Consider the following 22,215-nt stretch of genomic DNA (forward strand, 5'->3'; position numbering starts at 1 on the left):
ATTAATAGACTCACTGTTTTGCCAAATATTTGGTCTGTCATAGAATAATGCCCTTCAAAGACAGATCATATTTATCAGTATATGTGCATGGCAACCATAATCATCAGAAATATAATTAGTTGCATGAAACCATCTAGAAATTAAACCTCACAAATATGTTGGTGTGCACACACATGCACACACACACTATCTATGTACCTATCAATCAATAGATCTATTAATCCATCAATCTATCTATCTATATTCTATCATCTGCCATACACACAAAAGGTAAACATACATACATACATACATATGTATACCTTTTGTGCCTAGGGCTTATTATAACAAAGTTCAACAATCGTCTTTTGAACTTAGCATTATCTTTCCAAAAACTTTGTTGCATAATTTATACAATTTCTTTCTTCTTAACTCTACCTTTAGTCCATATGATCAACTTCCCTTTATCTTCTAATTTTATTATTCTACTTCCGCCTATGTGCTCTGTACTAATTATCTGACTTAGTGAAATGTTTATTTTTTTTTAATTTATTTTTTTTTTTGTGAGGATGATCAGCCCTGAGCTAACATCCGTGCTAATCCTCCTCTTTTTGCTGAGGAGGACCGGCTCTAGGCTAACATCTATTGCCAATCCTCCCCCTTTTCTTTTCCCCCAAAGCCCCAGTAGATAGCTGTACATCACAGTTGCACATCCTTCTAATTGCTGTATGTGGGATGCAGCCTCAGCACGGCCAGAGAAACGGTGCGTTGGTGCGTGCCCAGGATCTGAACCCGGGCGGCCAGTAGCGGAGCGCGCGCACTTAACCGCTAAGCCATGGGGCGGGCCTGAAATAAGTTTATTTTGAATGTTTTAATGTTTCAGCTAAAGGAACAGTCTATCAACAAAAGAGTTACATATGGCACATTACTGTTCCAAGTAACAACTGTATTATATACATGCATATATATACATATTTAAAAAGAAAGAAGAGAGACTATATTGTCTACCATTACACCTTGCATATTCTTTTACAGCCAAGAATCCATAACTACAGATGCAAATTCAAACTGTAAATATATTTAGCTTTTTCCTTCCCAAACTCAAGCTGCTTAAAGATTCCACAGATATTGCTGATCTCCCCCTTCTCCCTTATCAATTGGCTTCAGTCCAGGAAAGCATTTATCTTCTCCTGAAGTGCACACATACACATATACACAAACACACACAAGAGTGAATACCTAGGTAAATAAATGTCTGTGTTTATAAAGAAGTTAAGTCAGTTTCTTAGAACTGTAGATGACTTGTTCTAGGAATAATACAATTTGAATAATAAACAAAAGATTATCTTGGTAAAAAAGATATTAATAATTTACAAAGCACATATATTAGCTGCACATATTCATCATGTTTAAAAATTAGTGGTACCAATAAATTTTTGGCATATTGTTTCCATTGATAGTGGTGACTATTTTAGATTTTTGTTTGTAATTCATCTAAATAACTGAGAAAATAATTTTTGGTACTGTTCACAGATTTTGAGGGGGTATAGAACTTCATTACCTAGCACAAAATAATCATAGTGCTTCAAGAACATAGCTTTTATTTGCCCTTCTATAAAAAGAAGTTTTATACTAGTTCACATCTATTAGAGTTATTAATATTTCATAAGTATTCTTCATCTTGTTAGTTATCTCTTTTCTCTCAGCTTGTTTTTTTTCTATATTAGGCAGGAGGAACACTGAAAATGAGAGAACTTCTCAATATCTGTCTCACTCCATTCCACATCTCATAGCTTCAGGAATTACCCAATTTCTGCTTGAATATTTTCCTGGAATTTTTTTGTTGTTATTATGTTTCTCTTTCTTTTATTCTTTCCTTATCTCCAATCATTTTCATAGTTTCTGATAGGCCTGTTTATATACCTGTGAGCAGAACTGACTTTGTCACTTCTGGGCTAAAGCTTTAAGAGCAGGCGCAAGCTTCACCACTTTCTTTTTTAGCCTTAAGTACTGATGACAGGTCATGGTTCCTTAGAGATGTGTTACCTGCATATACAAAGGATTCATTAAATAAGCACAAATATGGAAAATTAACAAGATTAATTGTATTAAAACAAGAAATTGACCATAATGAGTTTCCTGATACACAATGATTGCAAATTTATTGTTTGCTTTTCATGATTATGTGAATAACATAGACATTGTAGTAAACTATAAATATGAGTAAAACAGAAGAGAAAATAAGAGAATATTTTACTCTAAGATATCCATAATTAACGTCGATTATCATGCTTTTATTGATCATTTTCAATGCGTTTTTGTGGTATACAAGTTATGTGTGTGATATCTGTGTTTTTATAGCAGATATATTTTTTGAAATCTTATTTCCTTTCCCTCATTTTCCCCTCACTACTATCATCTCTAGGAAAATATATTTAAAAATTAGCCCGTGACTATCTCTTCTCTTATCATATGCAAATATTTTAATAACACATTTTATTTTTATCATATCATAGGGCTATATTATATAGAAATATTTAATCTGATATAAACATAAATCATGCTTAATATTCACTACTATTAGTGTACCAAAATCATTTATAACACTACATCCCCAAGGAAAGGTTCTTTTTTCTCTGAGAAATGATTTCTTGTAGAGTCATTACTAGACCAAATACATACATATATATATATATATATATATATATATATATATATATATATATTTAATGTTCATTGCCAAAGTGGTTCTTAATGTGGCTGTTACAATTCTATGGAAATGAATGATATGGTTTCCAATAAGTGATATAACAGAGTCTCTATTACAATTGAGTTTATAACATCAATCCTTGTCAGAAGTTGTTACTGACAGAGGACATTGCATAATAAAATTATAGAATTACCAATAGGATGATTTATTTGATGACATGTACATAAATGCATAACAAGACATTATAAGTAATTTTTAACTTGGAAAAAAATTACAATTGTATAGACAGATAAACAGAATTTAATATAAATTTCTGTTGAAATTTCAATACCAACATAAAAGAGCCAATTCCTGCAAGTATAACTTATTTTGTAATGAAGTAAATAATTTACATAGCAATTTTCTCAGTGCAGTAATGACTTCCTTGTTCCTTAGACTGTATATCATGGGGTTAAACATGGGAGTCACAATAGTGTAGAAAAGAGAAAGCACTTTATCAGTTCCTGCTGAGTGACTTTTCTTAGGCCCTAAATAGGTAATAATAGCTGATGCAAAGAACAATGTCACGACCATAAGATGAGATGAACAGGTTGAGAAGGCTTTGGACTGACTCGTGGCTGATGGCAATTTAAGGATTGTGGAAATAATTTTGCCATAGGAGATAAGTATCAATAGACATGGTACTGTGACAAATAACACAGCAACTATGTAGACCATCAATTCATTCACAAAGGTGTCCCCACAGGCTAGCCTGAGAATTGGGGGGATGTCACAGAAGAAGTGGTTGATGAGGTTAGAACCACAAAAGGGCAGAGAAAAACTCTGAAGTGTCTGCCCTATCTGGACGGGAACTCCACTGACCCAGGAGCCGGCCACCAGCTGGGCACAAACTTTGTGGCTCATGAGTAGAGGATAATGCAGAGGCTTACAAACGGCCACGTAGCGGTCATAGGCCATCACTGCCAGAAGGAAACACTCAGTGGCTCCCAACACAAGAATGCAGCACATTTGTGCAGCACAGGCAACTAAAGAAATTGTTCTTCTCTGGGTCCAAAGATTCGTGAGCATTCTGGGGAGAGTAACTGATACATAGCAGATTTCCACAAAGGAAAAATTTCCAAGGAAAAAATACATGGGGGCCTGGAGAGCAGGGTCCAGTTTTGTTATTAGAACTATGGTGCCATTTCCCATCAGGATAATGATATAGATGATTAAGAATAATGTAAATAGGAACCACTGGAGATGGGGAACATCAGTAAAGCCCAAGAGAACAAATTCCATCAGTTCAGTTATATTTTCTCCTGGTGGTTTTTCTTGGTGTTTCATCTGTGGAAAGAGAAAATTCAACATGTACTTTCCATTTTACCTTCATGGATCAGTGTCGGCTCTCTAAATTGTATCAGGACATCAAGATTGGTTCTCATGATCACTGCAATTGCTTCTAATTTAATATGTTACTATTTATGTATGTCCCACATTCTCAGTTTAAATCCTATGGATTATCATTGTACAAACTCCCTTGAAATTTCCATTAAGATCATTCCATATACTTTCTGGATACAGCCCAGGATAAACCAAATTATGCCTTGCTCAGCACAGACCCTGGAAAAATTGGCAACTGTGGAGATAGACCCATAGCTTTGCCATATGGTCTCACTTTTAATTACTTATACTTTTTGATAATTCTATTGTATTTCTCTATGATTTTTCTCTATCACATTTCAGTAGAACTATATCAGAAATTATCTTCCCCTGATATTTTCAACTGCCGATTTCAATCCTTCGTTTCCCTTCCAGCATTTGATGTTCCTGATCATATGTGTCCTTATTATACAGTTTATATTATTAGGCAGTTTACCAAAAAGAATGAGACAGAATTTTATTTTAGGCACACAGAGAAATAAAACATGTATCTTTTGGTAGGACACTAAGTGGGGAATATAAGAAGGTTTTATTCAGGAGAAGTTGCCTGGGAACACAGATACAGGTGGAAACAAGACAGAAGGTAACCCTGGGAAAACAGGAATGGCCTGGAGTGTCTTCATTACCATATGCAGGTGTGTGGGCAGTGGGGAGGGGAGATATTGGCTGTTGTGTTTTACCCTGTGTGCTGTGTGCGCCTCCACTATCTTTGTTGTTCCTCAACAAAAACACCTCAGATAACCATTTCTAAACTCACTTTCCTTAGAGATAAAGATATTGAAACTTACTAAAGATGGATAATTTGATCGTGTACGCATAGATTTGTGATTGTAAGTCAGTGTCTATTTGTTTTTATTGGACTGAAGTTTGAATATTAACTCCAGGGTTTATTATCTGTGTGATATTAAGCTATTGTTTAAATTTTCTAAGGTTTGCTTCTTCATTTGTGATAATTAAATGAGATCACGTCAGCAAAATTGCCTATCAATTTTAATCTGATTATTTATTAGTTATGGTTCTACAGCTATAATTATGAATGTGATATTATGTTCTTAAGTCTTTAGTCCCCAGGGTAGTAACACATTGCCACGTAAAATTTTATTTAATAGAGTGGTTGAGTTGCTTTTTATTGAATTACTTTTAAGTTATTGAATTACTTTTTCCTATTCCTGCCTTTTATCGGGGCCGGTACTAGAGTAAGGTGAGTGAGACTCCTCGGGTATAAAATTTAAGAGACACTCACTCCTTCTCAGCGCTGATTCTGCATTGCACAATCCTGCAAGTGTGTGCCTCTTTAGATATTGCACCCCAGACATCTCTTGACCCAAGATCGGTATCAGCCCTGCCTTTCATTGCTCCATCCTGGTGTGTTTGGACCTTGTCTAGCATAAACATAGTGTCGTGGATAAAGAATACAGTCCTACCAAGAGGAACTAGATTTGAATTATGGCTCCACCACCTGCTGGCTGACCTCTTCAAGTTGCTTAATCGCCCTATGCCACAGTTTACTCATCTATAAAATTGGCTTACAATTGTGCCAATGCTTCGGAATGATGTAGGAATTAATTCATTTAATACAGTCCTGCATTGCTTAACGATGGGGATACATTCTGAGAAATGCATTGTTAAGTGAACATCATGGAGTGTACTTACACAAACCTAGATAGTATAACCTACTACAAACCTAGGCTGTATGACACTAACCTTATGGGACCACCGTTGTATATGTGGTCCATCATTGACTGTGACATTGTTTATGCGGCACATGACTGTATATGAGAAACAACTTGAAAATGTCCTAGCATTTACGAAAGTCTCTATAAAGGTAGCTATTATTGTTGTTATTAAAAACTAAATTTTATTCTTCTAAATTTTTCTCTCTATTCTAAGCAACATGAAAATATTTCTCTAATTTACTTTTTTTTTTGTATCACATGGTTATTATGAGAATGAAATGAGATCCTAAAGCAATCATCAGAGTGTTCTAAAAATATCAAACTCTTAAGATGCAAATTTTCCATGAATTCTCAATATGTTTGTTTTATGTTATTATCTCTACTCTGTGAACCTTATACCAAGAGTACACATGACTGTTCAAACCATAGTGTAGCAATTTGGCTAGTTCTTTTTGTATGCGTTTTCTTTCACAAATATTAAATGATCTGAGAGGTAAGGACTGTGACCGTTGTCCTGCTTGGGAACAATACAGATCTTAGCAAACGCTTACACACCTAATGTGGTGATCAGTATTTGCTTCTGAAATTAGGTGAAGCAACAGACACTTTTTAATTGGAATCTTCACTGTTAAAAGGGAGAAAAAGGATTGATATGCAAGAGAATAAAAATTCCAATCTTTATGTATGACTGTTACGAATGGCAGCATTTAATAGAAATAATTTCATTCATTCTTTGAATAGAATTACTTCCAGTGCTAAATAAAACACAACTTATAGTCGTGCAAACCCAATGTTTTGGTGATGAAATCATAAATGTATACTATAAAGATCATGTAAGACTGGTGTATGTTTTTCTCAAGAGGGGAACAAGTAGAAAGAGCAGAGATTTACTCTGTGTGCTCTCTGTACAAAATTATGTATGTTACTCTTTTTTCTTCTACATGTTTAAGTTCATATTAATTAAAGGAAATAAAACTTAATGTTCTAATAGTTTTATTTTAAATCCATGCCTCTATTCCCTTAATAAATACACATGATTCAGGGAATGTGTAACAATATTCTAATTCAATCAGATATGGGAAGCTACCGTAGCTTCAGCTATATTTGTACACTTGACATAAATTAGCGACTTAAACCTTGAAATTAATTTAAAAGAAAATATTAAATTTAAAACTTTTACATGACATAACAAAGTCTTTATTTCTATATTTTTTCTTTAGAATAAACGTTTTTTGAATCCCCAATGATTATAAATTTATTTCATGGATTGTTTTACTTTAAATCTCTTATTACAATATCAAGCTAAATACATAAATATAATACTTATTTGTTACAGTATGTTGGTTCAAAATGAGATTTTCCTATAGCATTAACTATACCTAGAAAAAATACTTCAATTATTAGTTTTCAATACTTCAAAGTGATTTAATATTCTAATTTATTACCATTATTTCACTGTAAATTATATATAATAGAATCAGAAATATATAGGAGCTGCTTAAATAAAATGATACCTTTGCTACTATATGTTGAATGTTAGTTTCAAATGTAAAAATAATATGCACTAAAGCTTAATATCAGTATAAAGTAGTTCATATTTACCTTTCTTATTTGGAGTGTTCCTGATTTTTCTCACCATAGGTGGTTTAAATATTTAAATTACTGTAGATGAACCCACTTGTTTCATCAAAAGAGAGTCAAGCCACCTTTAAAATACTCTGTTCCTTCTAAACATAAAGTGCTCTTTAAATAAAAGTAGTTATCTCCACCCCAGGGATCTCTTACACCTGACACATTTAAATTTTTAATTAAAAGCATGACTTTGGCCCTCTCTCATTTGTCACATGTTATTTTTTCCAGAGAGCTCTCACTCTACCCAGAGTACTTTCTCTTCAGCCTCTCCATGGGAGAGAGTACACAGCACATTTTATTTCTTAGACATGAATAGGGTGCTGGGCAATATTATTTGAGACCATCCAAAACTGACACACATCCAATTCTTACCTTGTCTATTATGAATGCTCCATGTGGAACCTCTGTTCCTGTTAGACTGAGCTCTTGAACATGTTTTTCTTATATTCTCCTCTATAGTAGTTCCTCGATGCCTAGTTAGAGGGCTGGCCTGTGTAATAGTTGAAAGAAATATCTTGATAAATATTTTTATGTATAAAACTAATGTGTTATTGGTTTCTCAATGAGCACCTGAGCAACCTGAGATTTAGCTGTTAAATACATTAAACATATTTCAAAAAATTAAAATTTTAACCCAAGATTATAGGTGAGAAATTTTTTCCTTTATTTTGTAGCATGTCACCATCTTTTCCTAATTTTATTTTATACCTTTAAGATGTGAATTCTTTCAAACTTTATTTACAATAAAATGAGAATCTGGAATAAGCCCAGCTGAGATAACGGGAAACGGCCAAGCAAATAGTCTGTACATTCTGGGCTTCAATTCTGGGCAAGTCAATTTTTTCCAACACTTAGCTTGTTTAAGAATCTTGGCTTGGAGCCAACTTCTCATGACAAACATAGGACTTGCTTCCTATTATTTAGTAAATAGTGATTTCTAGGGGTTTATGATTATGAAGAGAAAATATTTACAAGAGAGGAAAGTCCTCTAGTAATGTGATAATAGAGAGTGACTGGGAAAGTTAAGTACAAAGTCTCAGGAGCCATGTGCCAGAAATCATGGACGGCCAGTGAGGAGCAGGTGATGAGTAAGGTATCACAGGGGACCATGTGCAAATGAGCACAGTAAGGGGGTGAGAGACCAGCCAGGCCTGAGCTACTGTGGATCCACATCTAAGAAGTAGCTATGCTGAAAATGAGTTCTAATACATTAAAATTAGCACAGTGTAGTGGTATGCAAGGATAAAGAGATCTTCTTACGCCATAGAACAGAAATTCCAGAAAAGGGCTCAAGTACAAATGAGGATTTGTCATTTAATAAAGACAGCTTACCACACTGGTGAAGAATGGACATTTAAAATAAATTCTCTTGGGACAACTAGGCAATCTTGGATAAAAAATGATAAAATTTCTTAATACATTATACTAGAGAAGGAAAAACTCCAAATGATACACAGGTTTAAATGTTTTAGAGAGTGAATTGATGAAGCATTCTAAGAAAAAGGTTTTATAATTTTTGAATATGGAAAGTTTAACTCTGACTTCAAATTTAGAATGCAGGACAAAAGTTACAAACAATATCTCAAATAAAGTATTCTTGGCTTGTTCTTAAATATTGATGGAAAGTCCAAAATAAAAATAGAAAATTGGACTAAACAGATGAAGTAACATTTCACAGAAAAGAGAGGAAAATAATCTCTTTAACATAGGGATACTCAAATTCATTCACACATACACAATGATTAAATTTTCTTCTGAACAATGATCTAGCTTTAAAAAAAAATCGGAGACATTTTCCTAGGCATATATATATGGAGAAGAAGCAGGCACCATTGACCAGTATCACAATTATGTTTACTCTTTGAATCAATCAATAAACTGGCACACATTTGAAGTTATGCAGTAATATGATATTGCAACAAATTTGTACTTGCAAAAGATTGTCAGCCAACTAATTGTGAAGAATCATGTGGGTTTTCTTTCTCTGACTTAATGAGCCTCAACTTTGATATTGCCACCTATTCTATTTTCTCCCACAGCTATATGATGCCTCCAAAATATGAATTTTGTAATTTATCCAAATTTTTCTAGTGCTTGCGACAAGACTGGCTTTCTGTGACCCAGTGCATCTTAACTAGAAATGGAATCTATTTCTTTATTTGTTTTAAATGTTGGAAATTATATGTGGCTTAGTTTTAAGTATGTCTATTTATAGAAGTTTTGATTCATCTCTTCAAAATGATTCAGTAGTATCACCAGTCTTGAATCATATTTTTGTTGTCAATTTTATTTTTTTTGAGGTAAAAGGCAATTTATTTTTTTCAGGAAATTAATTTCAGGAAAAAATAAAAGTATGGCATAAAAATGATAAAGAGCATTAGGTTTTTCTCTCCATTACAAACATGATATGTTCATTAATGAAAATTTAGGAAATAGAGGGGAAAATGAAACATATGTGTATATATAGTTAATGGGCATTCCAAATTCTGTCTCTTAACCTTAACTGAAAGGATATGTACAGATATGTGCAGTGTGATTATGGCTTGTTTAGCTCAACAATATGCTCCATCCATGTTGTATGTAATTGTGTTTTATTCATTGTTATCACTCTCTGATTTTCTTCTGTGTGAAGTTATCACAATCCTTTCCATTCTAATTTGATAAGGATTTGACATTACGAATGATGCGAAGATGAACATTCTTGGACGTGTCCCCGGGCAGACATATGCATGGACTTCTGGTACATGCCTAGGAGTGAGGTCCTCTAGGTACAGGCAGGCTGTCTGCTAGAGTGGGGCACCAATTCCAACACCAGCCTGGGGCAGGAGCTGACATCGCTCCACATCCTTTACACATGTGGGATGGTTATTTCTGTATTATTTTCGTCTGTCTGATGAGTGTGTCATCGATCTCATTTGGTTTTAATTTGCATTTTACTGGTTACTAGTGAGTTATTTTCTTTCTCTCCTGGCCATCCAGATTATCCTCTTTTGTGAAATCTCTCTTTAAGTTTGATGTCAATTTTCTCCTGTGTTTTTGATTCGGAACACTTCTTTATATGTGGTGTGTTTAAAACTTTGCTGTTGAAGAATTTCACTCTGAACTGCTTCTTTGGATGAAGGGTACTTCTTAGTCAATGCAGTTCAACTTATCAATGTTTTCCACTATGGCTAATAATTTTATTAAAAATATTTTTCTCACACTAGGGTCATGAAGTTAATATACATTACCTTTGAAAAGATTAATTAAGTTGCATTTCATATTTAGGTTTACACACTATCAGGAATTTTTTTTTCTACAAATTATATGAAGTGAGTCAAGTTCTTTTTTATACATTTAAATTAATATAATTTATCAAAAGATCACCTTTTCTACATTATTGTGCAGTGCAAAATTTTACATGTTCAAGTGTATCCATGTTCTGTGGTCATTCAATTCTCTACAGGCTTTCCATATACGGTAATCTTTACTAGCTGAAAACTTTTTTTTTTAAGTAAATGATAACAATAAAGGGGAGAACTAGAACATACACTACCAATTTATGGAAAAAATATTGGGATATGAATTACAAGATTAAAAAAACTCTATTTTTCAGTAAACAGTCTCAGACGGGCAGTGAATTTGGGCTGACAGACTAGTTCACTAAATATGCGATTTGCTAAAAAAAATTAGTTTCTTACTGTAAATACCACTTGGGATATAACCCTGATCTCAGAAAGTCCAACATAAAATGGAAAGTTCAAGAATGAGTAAGGATAATCAATCCATATCAATGTAGGAAGATAACTTCTGGTTAGACAACAGCAGAATTAAGTGGGAAAACAGGTAATAAGTTCAAATCAGGGATGAATGCATTAAACATTGAGGTAAACATTTTCTCTACGCCATCATGACACCCTTATTCTTCAGAATGTATATCATGGGGTGAAACATCAGGGTGACAATACTATAGAAAAGAGAGAGAGATTTGTCTGTTCTGGAAGAATGTTTGGATTTGGGTCATAAATATGTAACGATCCTGTATCCACAGAATAAAGTCACAACTATCACGTGAGATGAGCAGGTGGAGAAAGCTTTGGGTCTTCCTGTTGCTGACGGCAACTTCAAGATGGTGGAGATGATTTTACTGCAGGAGCCAAGTATCAACAGAAAAGGGATAATTACAAACAGCACAGCAACTGTAAAGACCAACATCTCATTCAGAAAAATGTCCCCACAGGCCAACTTGAGAATTGAGGGGATGTCACAGAAGAAGTGACAGATTTAGTTAGATCCACAAAATGACAAAGAGAAAATCTGGCATATCTGCCCTTCTCAACTGGAACTCCACTGATCCCAGAGCTCGTCACCATCAGCTGGATACGGAGCTTGTGTTCACAACTAGAGGATATTGCAGAACGTGACAAATGGCCGTGTAGAGGTCATAGGCCATCACTGTCAGGAGAAAGCATTCTATGTTTCTAAGCATGAAGGAAAAATATATATTTTTTTCATTTTCTAGGTCCAAAGGTTTATGAGTATTCTAGGAAAAATGACAGATAAATAACAAATTTCCAAGGAGAAATTACTGAGGAAAAAATACGTGGGTGTTTGGAGAGCCTGGTCAACTCTGGTTATGGGAATAATGATGCCATTTCCCATGAGGATTATCACATAGGCAAGAAAAAGATCACAAGAGGAAGTATCCAGAGATTGAGAATACAAAAAAGTCTCCTAAGAACAAATTCCATCATTGAAGTGAAATTAGATTCTGTTTGGGTTTTTTGGTGTTCCATCTGTAAAAATAGTGAAATTAGTCATCTATCCTTTTGGTTTGCTTTTTATTGACTAGAGGAGTTTGAGGAATTAGTACTATAAAATTTCTACCTCAATTCAAATTCCAGCATTTTATATCCTAACACCAAAGAGCAAAACTGAATCGAATGGTGAATACATGCTAAATTCTAAACATATAAACATATTTAATGTATAATAGTAGGTTTGCATTTAAATGGAATTGAAGGGTTCTAGAAATATGCATTTTCATTTTTCATTTGTGGACAGAGCAAAGCGAGTCTTCTTACTCCATATATTAACAAACAGAATCCTACAGCAGAAACTCTTATATCTGTCACAATTCCCAGCAGAATGCTCACCATAAAATTTTGAATTGTGTTTTTCAGTAAGGCAACACTTCCATGGAGCTTTTTGCAAGTACAGCACGTGTCTTTCCTCACCTATAGTACTGACTCTGCATGAACTTTGCTTTAAAATTGTATACCTCTTTCATTTATCTATCAAAATCAAATAAATATCATTATCACCAGGCATTATATTTCAAGATCTTTCACTTGCCATATCCCATTATGCAGCAGATAGTCAACAAACCTATTTTGACCTATTGGTTGGCTTAATAATAACGGAATAAATTGCACAGATGATATGATTTCAGGAACTCTGCCTAGTGCGTGTAACCTGAAGTCTCTCGCTATCTGCCATTAGTTAACTGTTCTCATTAAAAATTTCTTATTTTAATAACATATCTGAGATGAAGCATATGGAAATCCAAATTGAACAGTATTAACTATTATAGTATATAATTAATAGACAGTTACCCAAAAGATCAAATACTGAAGTGTTGGCTTAAAGTTTTTAGTTTTCCTTTTAAGAAATAAGGAACCATCCTATGAGGGGGAAAAAAAAAAATCAAAAGATGACTAAGAAATGAGAAGTCCCACATTTGTAAATTATCATTTTAATTCTACACTTCTTAATAACAAAAACCACTTCTAGAAAATTATGTTTTAGAAAAAAAATTGTAGGTCTAATCCCCCTTAATATAGTATACATCTTCTTCTGTAGTGAGTCATAGAAGCATGTATAAATAAAGATAAACCAATATTTTGCTTATTATGAGGAATTTGGTCCAAATAAGTTTCAGTTATTTACCTGATTGATTAACACAAACATACTGTACTTATATAGGGTTCTATAATCACCTAAGTGTTTCAGTATCAATTTTGTTTTCAGTTTCCCCTATTATAATGAAAGTGAGAAATCCAAATTTTCAGCTTTGATTTGAGGGCAAATTTTGAGCATAAAAACTTTACATGTTGAGTAGCTGTTGAATCTTGATTCTCAGTCTTACAGTGTTCTAAAATAATAAAGAATATCAATACAAAACTCATATTGACATAAAGTGTTATACTTTTTCTTCCAGATTTAGTTATATCTGTTTTTTCCCCCTCAATAGAACAGTTTACATATACTTATATCTATCTATCTATGTATCTGCTTACCTACCTACCTATCTATATACATATCTATCTATAACTACATATATCATGTAAGAAACTTTTGTTTTAATAAGAAAGTGCGGAGCCGGCCTGTTGGTGCAAGCGGTTAAGTGCACGCACTCCACCGTGGCGGCCCGGGGTTCACTGGTTCGGATCCCAGGCACACACTGACGCACTGCTTCGTAAGCGATGCTGTGGCGGCGTCCCATATAAAGTGGAGGAAGATGGGCACGGATGTTAGCCCAGGGCCAGTCTTCCTTAGCAAAAAAAAAGAGGTGGATTGTCAGATGTTAGCACAGGGCTGATCTCCTCACAAAAGAAAAGAAAAGAAAAGAAGAAATTGATATTTTTTTCTCACAATTGAAACTCATATTTATTTTAGACTATCTGTACCTTCAAAATACCAAGTTCTCTTTAAATAAACACATTCCTCTCATTCTACAGGTTTTATTTATTTCCCATGTATACCTTAATATTTAACTTTATACTTCCATTTAACACTCATTCTAATTTGTTTTTCCAGACATTCTGGACAAAGCCATCCTTCTGGACAGTCACCCTATGGAATTCAGGTCCCCTGACCATCCACCCTACCACCTGATACCAGATCTTGGCAGGGAGGAAGAATGCCCTTGAGAAAGTAGCATCACATAATTGTCCACTAATATTCACAGGAGAATATTCAAACTCAAAATTGTGCATGTGAGATGCTTTCTTATCTCCACTTTTTTTAATGTTTCTCCCTTGATTCTTCTGCCTGGGCCCTGGAGTAGAGCAACACTAGACTTCTCGACCATTACACGTGCATGCTTCATTTACTGTGATCTATTTCTTTCTCTGACTAATACAATCCTGTTGGAAAATTATTATTATTTTTTTTGTCATCAACAACAGGGTTCTATTTCAAGGTGTATATCCAGTCTGTGTTAAATACAAATATTTTAAATCTGAAATATATCAGAGGGAAAAAAAACCTACAGTGCCTGCTATTATTTCCAATCTACTTCCTCAATCTGTGTGAAATTGTTTATTTGATATAACTGAGATGTATGTGCTCACTCTCATATCACATTTTCATTTACAATGAGATGTTTGATCCATGTTCTTTTTTTCTCCCCTCTCTCTCTATTTGATTCTAAGACCAAACTCCCCATGATTGTCTCAATTTCTAAATTTTTAAATGAAAATAAGATAAATTTTCAAGTTGCTTTCATATTTTTCAAGAAAATGCTGCACCTTTTTCTTTGAATCATTATTGTGACAAATTATATCAAGCCCCCAAAATGACATCTAGCTTACAGTGCGCATTGGGTACAATATTCTCAAAATCAACTGAATTAAATGATTTTAAAAGGTTAAGCAATGCTAAACTTTCATGGGTCATGGTTACAATTGTGGGGATACTACAGTTATGAATGTATATATGTATATATGTATGAACATATTTACATATTTGTGGAATTCATGTTTTCTTGGAATTCTATGCCTTTCTATTATTTGTAGTTTCAGCAATGCTATATACAAAAGACTATCTTACATTTTAAACAAAAAACACCAGTTCCTGGGATCATATTTTCTCTTGTAGTCCTAGTAGTGACAATGTTTGCTTTGTCCTCCTTCAATACAACTTATCCAGTTGCTTGGCTGTGTTTTTCAAAGAACTGCTCCATCAAATTTAGCTAATTCCAATTTTCAATATTTTATTTAATTTTTGCTTTTATATATGCTTATAATTTCTTCTGATTTTGGCATTTGCTTATTTTGTAACTGTGGTAGGTACAATTCCAAGATGGCCAAAGATTTCTGCTCCCTGCGATACACACACCGCCTCCTTGCTGTTCAATTACACGCTAACATAGGCATTATTGTAAAGGCATTTTGCAGATGTAATTAAGGTCCAATATCAGCTGACCTTAAATTTGGGAGGTTATCGAGGTGGGCCTGACCTAATGACATAAGTCCTTTAAATCCACATATAGCAGCCAGAGCCAGAAAAAATATTGGAGATTCAAGGTGAGGGAAATGGAAGAAGGCGGGAGACATAGAATGCTGTTGGCTTCTAGGAACTGATAATTGTCCCCAGCTGATATTCAGCAAGGAACACGGACTTCGGTCTCATAACTTCAAGGAACTGGATTCTTCCAAGAACCTAGAATCAAATATTCTTCCCCAGAGCCTTAAGACAAGAATTCCACACAGCCAGCCCCTTGATTTCAGCCTCTGAGATCCTAACCAGAGAAAAAAGCCACACCATGCCAGGCTTCTGACCTATAGAAACTGAGATAGTAAATTTGTGTTGTTTTAAGTTGCTGAGTGTGTGGTGATTAGGGAACTAATGCAGTAATTTAACAGATATTGAATTTAATCGTTACCATTGTGAAGATAGAGTGGATATACACCTGGCCCAGAAACGTTCTATCTTTTTCTCTGGGAGTGTCCGGGTGCCTCCTATTTCACTCTTGGCTAAGATAAGGCCAGTGGACTTCGTGACATGCTGTGTAAGGTCTAATAGTACTCTGGAGACCCTAGTCAGTTTCTTTATTGATGGTTTGCAACTGTCCTAAAGGGTTTGACAATCCTGGCTTGATTACATAACAGAGAACAATCACAACCCCAGCCCAATTCTCCTGTTCTCTGAACACTCTAAAAACCTAGATTCCTTACACAGCTCATCCAATCTCAAGTAAATGTGCAGTCTTACATATGGGGGAAAAAAAGCCCTGGAAAGTTCCTGGAGCTGAGTGTCTCTCAGACCTCTAGGGCTTGCCTGCATTAGAGGGAAGGGCACATGCGCAGTGGTGCATAGCAGCTTCACGGGACTCCACAGGTGCTCCTCTGTGCATGCGCCGTGGTTACTCAGTGCTGGCGTGGTGGAACTTGCCGGAGCCTTGCACCATGTTCTTTGACAATACTTAAAATTCTTTTGTGAGTACGGTCTGTGGAGTCTGGTGAATCCTTTCAAATAATCAAACCGGAGAAAACAATGCAAATGTGTTTGTTTTCTTTTAGGTTTAATAACATTTTTACCGATTGGAAATATTTGTTTAATTATTTGGCATATTCAGAGACATATATTTTCTTATTTGGATTGATATGGTGAAATCCCACAAACTTTAACGTATCTATTTTATTGTCATTAACTATAAATAGATTTATAGTATCTTAATTTATTTCATATAAACCTAATTTTTTAAGTGCTTTAATTTCCAACATTTTTAGTGTTTTTTAAGTATGTAAATTTTTTGCTTTTCTCACTTTATTTTTGAATTTGTTTATTGTTGTCAGCAGATACATGAAAACATTTTTATACACTTTTTGATACTGAAAAAGAGACATATGCCCAATTTATAAATTTACCACTTACATAATCTCTGATATCAAACACATTCAATTTTTTTATTTGTCAATTACCAAAAAAAATGATATTTGTCAATATTTGTGTAATTTTTTATATTGTTTATCATCTTTTTGATTTGTCAAATACTGAGAATCCCTTCATTGAGTCAATACTTTTGACATTTTCTCTTTCCTTTTTTGATTTGAGAATTCTTTCATTTATCATCATTCAATGCTTACTGACAGTCATTCATTTTTATGTATATCCCTTTTTATAATCTTAAATTTATTCATCGCTGTACCTATTGTTAAAGGTCTCTTAGTAATTTAAAAAAAATACTCTAAATGTTATATATTCTAATTCCTTTTAGTTCATAAAAAATCTGTTGCTTCTTTCAAAAATTAAAGATAATTTGACTGATACTGAAATTTCTCTACTAGATGTTCAATATTCTTTAAGACATTTTGTAGCAATAAGACAGGGAGAAATGTAAGAATTTTCTTTGCTATGTAGTTTTATGTTTTCTGAATAAAAAGTTATTATTTCCTGTGATTTCCATATTACATTCTTTTTGTAATAAGTCCAAACTAGAAATAAAATATAATAAATGAATCAGAAATTACTTGAAATTCTGCCAGTGTGAGGAAGCCAAAATTCTCTTCTAATCCGCATCCTCCCAGATACTGCTAACATGCACACACACCCACTATCGACATGCACATGTAAAATGTTATGTGAAATTATGGAGTGCTATCTTTCTCTGTTTTACAAAAATAGAATTATGTTTTATACATATATTTACATTCTTTCTCACATGTTGAGAAAGCTTGGAATTTCTTCAGCAAAGGGCTCTAAAACACTGTACTCCAGTGTCTTAACACTTTCCAACTGAGATTACCTCGTCTTTGCTTCCAGTTTTCTTTTGCACTGTAAAATATTTAATAAACATTCTTGAACAAATACATGTTCAATAAACCTTCTTAAACACATGTAATAATAATTCTTGGACAGATATTATTTCTACAAGATGAGGTTTCATTGTTAACAGTTTTTAAAATAAAAGGATAAGTATTCTGATTTTTCTTTCATAAGAAAAAAATGCAAAATTACTGCCCCCAAAAGACACAGAATTCATTCCAGAGAATTCACATAAAAGCACTTCAATGAAAAGACTATTTACATGGTATATTACTTTCTTAGATCTGCTGTAACAAAGTACCACAAGTTGAGTGGCTTAAAAGAACAAAAATTTAGTCTCTCACAGATCTAGAAGCTAGAGTCCAAAATCACAGCGTTGGCAGGGTCTCACTCCCTCCCAAGGCTCTAAGGGAGAATCCTTACTTGCTTCTTCCAGCTTTCGGTGGCTCTTGACCCTCCGTGGTTCATCACCGCATCACTCCAATCTCTGCTCCATATTCACGAGATGTTCTTCTCTGTGTCTCTGTATTTATTTTCTAAACTTCCTCTGCCGTTCTGTCTCATTAGGACACTGGTCACAGGATCTGGTGCCCACCTTCAACCAGGATGATCTCATTTCAAAATCCTTAGCTTAATTACAACTGCAAAGGCCTTTTGTCCCCCAAATAAGGTCAAATTTACAGGTTCTAGAGGGACATATATTTAGAGGGGCCAATATTCAACTCACTACACACCTATATGGATAGCTTACAGTGAAAATTCCAGAAACTTCTAACACTAAATAGATATTAGCAAAGCAAAACCTGTAGCAACAAGGGGAAAGAATGATGTTACCAGAGAACAGAAAGTGCTGGGATAATAGAGAAGGGAACACTCTCAGGGTTTGTAGTCTTACAGTGACATGGACAGCAATGAGATAGAAACAAGGAAAAATGCAAAGAAAAGACTAAGATTCCCCTGCTTCCACCGTCTTGGCTCCTGCTGGTGTTTCTCATTGGCTGAGTCCACTCATAGGGACAGGCAAGGGCAGCAAATATATCTGAAAGAATGGGAAAGTTAAAGAAAATTTATCACAGAACATGACTCTAATTCCTTGTTATATGACACACTCGGTTAACTAGCATTGTATTGCTCAGGCAATCTCTTAACTCACTAGTTCATAGTGAGAGGAAAGGTGGATCTTCAAATTAGATCATTGCAGTTGAGATAATTTGTGCTTTGATTATACAAAAGCCCTTAATTAAACCCAATGAAACTAAGGTCTGGTAACATAATGTGAGGTTGCTATGATGATATTAATTATTATTGTTTAGGAACACAGGAACAAAAGTAGAAGATATTTTCTGTTGTATCTACATGACAAACATAGTAGCAAATTCCTTCTATAATTTCAAGTCTTTGAGTCACATTAATAACTTAATCGTTTTCTCAGTGCCACCATAATGTCTTTGTTCCTCAGCGTGTGTATAATAGGATTCAATGTTGGGGTCAAAACGGTATAGAAAAGAGACATCAGTTTCCCAAGTCTTTCAAACTGATTAGGTTTGGGTTGTAAATAAGTAATAGTAGCCGTTCCATAGAATAAGACCACAACTATCAGGTGAGAAGAACAGGTGGAGAAGGCTTTAGCCCTCCCACTGGCTGATGACAATTTCAGAATGTTGGAGATAATTTTGCCATAGGACACAATAATCAAAAGAAATGGAACCATAATAAACACTACTGCAGCTACATAGACTGATATCTCATTCACAAATGTGTCTCCACAAGCAAGCTTGAGTACTGGGGGGATGTCACAGAAGAAATGATTAATTCTGTTAGACCCACAGAAGGGCAGAGAGAAAATCTGACATGTTTGCCCGACTACAGCTGGAACTCCACTGGTCCAGGAGGCAGCCACCAGCTGGACACAGACCTTGTGGTTCATGACTAGAGGATAGTGCAGAGGGTCACAAATGGCCACACAGCGGTCATAGGCCATCGCTGTCAGAAGGAGACCTTCTGCACCTCCAAGCATAAGGACAAAGCACATTTGTATAGCACAGGCCAAGAAAGAAATGCTTCCTTTCTGGGTCAAAAGGTCCATGAGCATTCTTGGGATAGTGACTGTGACATAACAGATTTCTAAAAATGAAAAATTGCTAAGAAAAAAATACATGGGGGTCTGGAGAGGAGAGTCAATTCTTGTTATCAGTATTATGATGCTGTTGCTCATCAGGATACTCAGATAGATGACTAAAAACATCCCAAAAAGAATCCATTGGAGATTGGGAATATCAGAAAACCCCAAGAGAACAAATTCTGTCTTTGTGGTGATATTTGATTCTTCTGTTTTTAATTTGTTCTTCATCTGCAGATATAGTAAATTCAAGATGGTTAATTCACTAGTGTTTTTGAACCACATTTTCCTCTTCTATTAACTGGATGGATACATGAATGTATCTATACAATCTCTTAATTTTTTTCCACCATTACTTTGCTCTGTTTCTAGGAGAAGTGATTTGAAAATTCAGAAATGAACTGATGTGCAATTAAAATCAATCCCAGAAATAAAATCTTAACATATATATTTTTCATACTTGGATGTAATGATAGCAAATATAATGAGAACTGTGCATTGTTATTTAGAGTTTATTATGAAAGAATAATATCTAATTATGTCTAATAATATCTAATCACTCTATTATTAAGCATGGAATTGTGAAACAGGCTTTTCCTATTGTTTTTGTCTGAGTTCATCATTTTTTTTTCTGTATTGGTTGACTTATTCCATCTTCTTTCATTTCAATCTTTTCCCATAAAGCTTTTGTTTAATTCTTCTTCAAAATGAGTTTTAGGTTCCTCGCATTTATATTCCGATGAGAATCCATTTTCTTAAACCAATCCTTTGTTTTTGAGGGAATAAATATATGCAATGTTATCACTCCACCCTATGTACCTCTCCCATCACTTATGCTAAATATGGAAAGCATTAATCCCATCATTCTCTTCAATAACTTTCCCTATTACCCCCATACAATGTATGATAAGTATCAATTAACTTTTAACTCAATCAAGATTGTAACCCATACATCACAATAATTTTTTTTTCCCCCAAAGCCCCAGTAGATAGTTGTACATCATAGCTGCACATCCTTCTAGTTGCTGTATGTGGGACGTGGCCTTAGCATGGCCAGAGAAGCGGTGTTCGGTGAGCGCCCGGGATCTGAACCCGGGCCGCCAGCAGCGGAGTGCGCGCACTTAACCGCTAAGCCATGGCGCCGGCCCCACAAATTTTTTCCTGGTTCTCTCCATACCTATATTAGATTTTATGATCCATTCTCATATAATTCCCTTGCAACCAAATACAATTCTCTACTTCCATTTTCCCTTCATAATTGTGCCTAATAAAGTTTAACTGATTAAAGTGAATTTTTTGTTTTTTTTTTTTACTTTGGGCATGCAAATGGCTGGAGCATATGAATGAGACTGAAGAAAAACAAACACACACACACATATACATTCTGTCTTGCTTCACTTCACATTAATGTCATCTGATATCAGGCAGTCAAAACTGTTTGCCAGTTCCCATTACACTGTATTAATATTTGTTCTCCAGCTTTCCAAAACAAATATTATATGTTTTCCTATCTCATCATATCTACTGTATCTGTCTCTACCTTCTAGCCTCAACAGCTGATACTTTTGCCTTAATACTCTGACAACTAAAACTGAGAAGACAAATATTCTCTCATATTTCTATATTTCCATTTGTACTAGTTTTCAAAATTACTTTGTGAATAATTTTTATTATAAATATCATTATTTTAAATATATCTAATTTTATTTTACTTTATAATTAAGAAAGTTAAGAACTATATGAGTTATCTTAAGTAGTTCACTCATTTTCAGATAAAAATCTCAGAATTTCATGCTTTTCTGTTTTATTCTCCATATCTTGATCCTCAAATTTAGAACTATCCTTATATAAAATAGTCTGACACAATTATAGCTTACCTTTATGGATTGGCATGAAACTATCTGAGTGTAGGTGTTTTTTTAACCTGTAAACTTTTTAAGTTCTTTCATGTCAAGAAGTCACTGTAATTCTTGCTAGCTTCACAATCTCCTTGCTAGCTTCAAATATTAGCTGCTCTTAAATAGGAAGCAGTCATGCGCACCCGGAGGACATCTTCTCTTGTGTATCAATTTAATTTCCAGAAGACTGCTTTGTTTTGGGAATCATCCAGTTTTAATTTTTAAAACTACTTTCTCTATAGATGACCT

The 22,215-nt window shown here is 34.4% G+C and overlaps 2 protein-coding genes and 1 pseudogene across 2 annotated transcripts; all 3 read right to left on the reverse strand.

Moving 5' to 3' along the window:
* Positions 1-3,013: 3,013 nt before the first annotated feature.
* On the reverse strand, positions 3,014-4,039 carry LOC106800062 (olfactory receptor 10AG1-like). The gene has a single exon (XM_014779734.2). It carries the CDS (start codon positions 4,037-4,039, stop codon positions 3,014-3,016), a length of 1,026 nt encoding a protein of 341 aa, XP_014635220.2.
* Positions 4,040-11,253: 7,214 nt separating this feature from the next.
* LOC106800171 (olfactory receptor 10AG1-like) lies at positions 11,254-18,417 on the reverse strand (annotated as a pseudogene).
* A 940-nt stretch (positions 18,418-19,357) lies between these two features.
* LOC106800235 (olfactory receptor 10AG1-like) lies at positions 19,358-20,317 on the reverse strand. Its single transcript, XM_014779727.2, has one exon. It carries the CDS (start codon positions 20,297-20,299, stop codon positions 19,358-19,360), a length of 942 nt encoding a protein of 313 aa, XP_014635213.2. The 5' UTR covers positions 20,300-20,317.
* Positions 20,318-22,215: the final 1,898 nt, after the last annotated feature.

The sequence above is a fragment of the Ceratotherium simum genome, chromosome 34 (genome assembly GCF_057802395.1).
Source record: "Ceratotherium simum simum isolate JZ-2026a chromosome 34, ASM5780239v1, whole genome shotgun sequence".
NCBI lineage: Eukaryota > Metazoa > Chordata > Mammalia > Perissodactyla > Rhinocerotidae > Ceratotherium > Ceratotherium simum.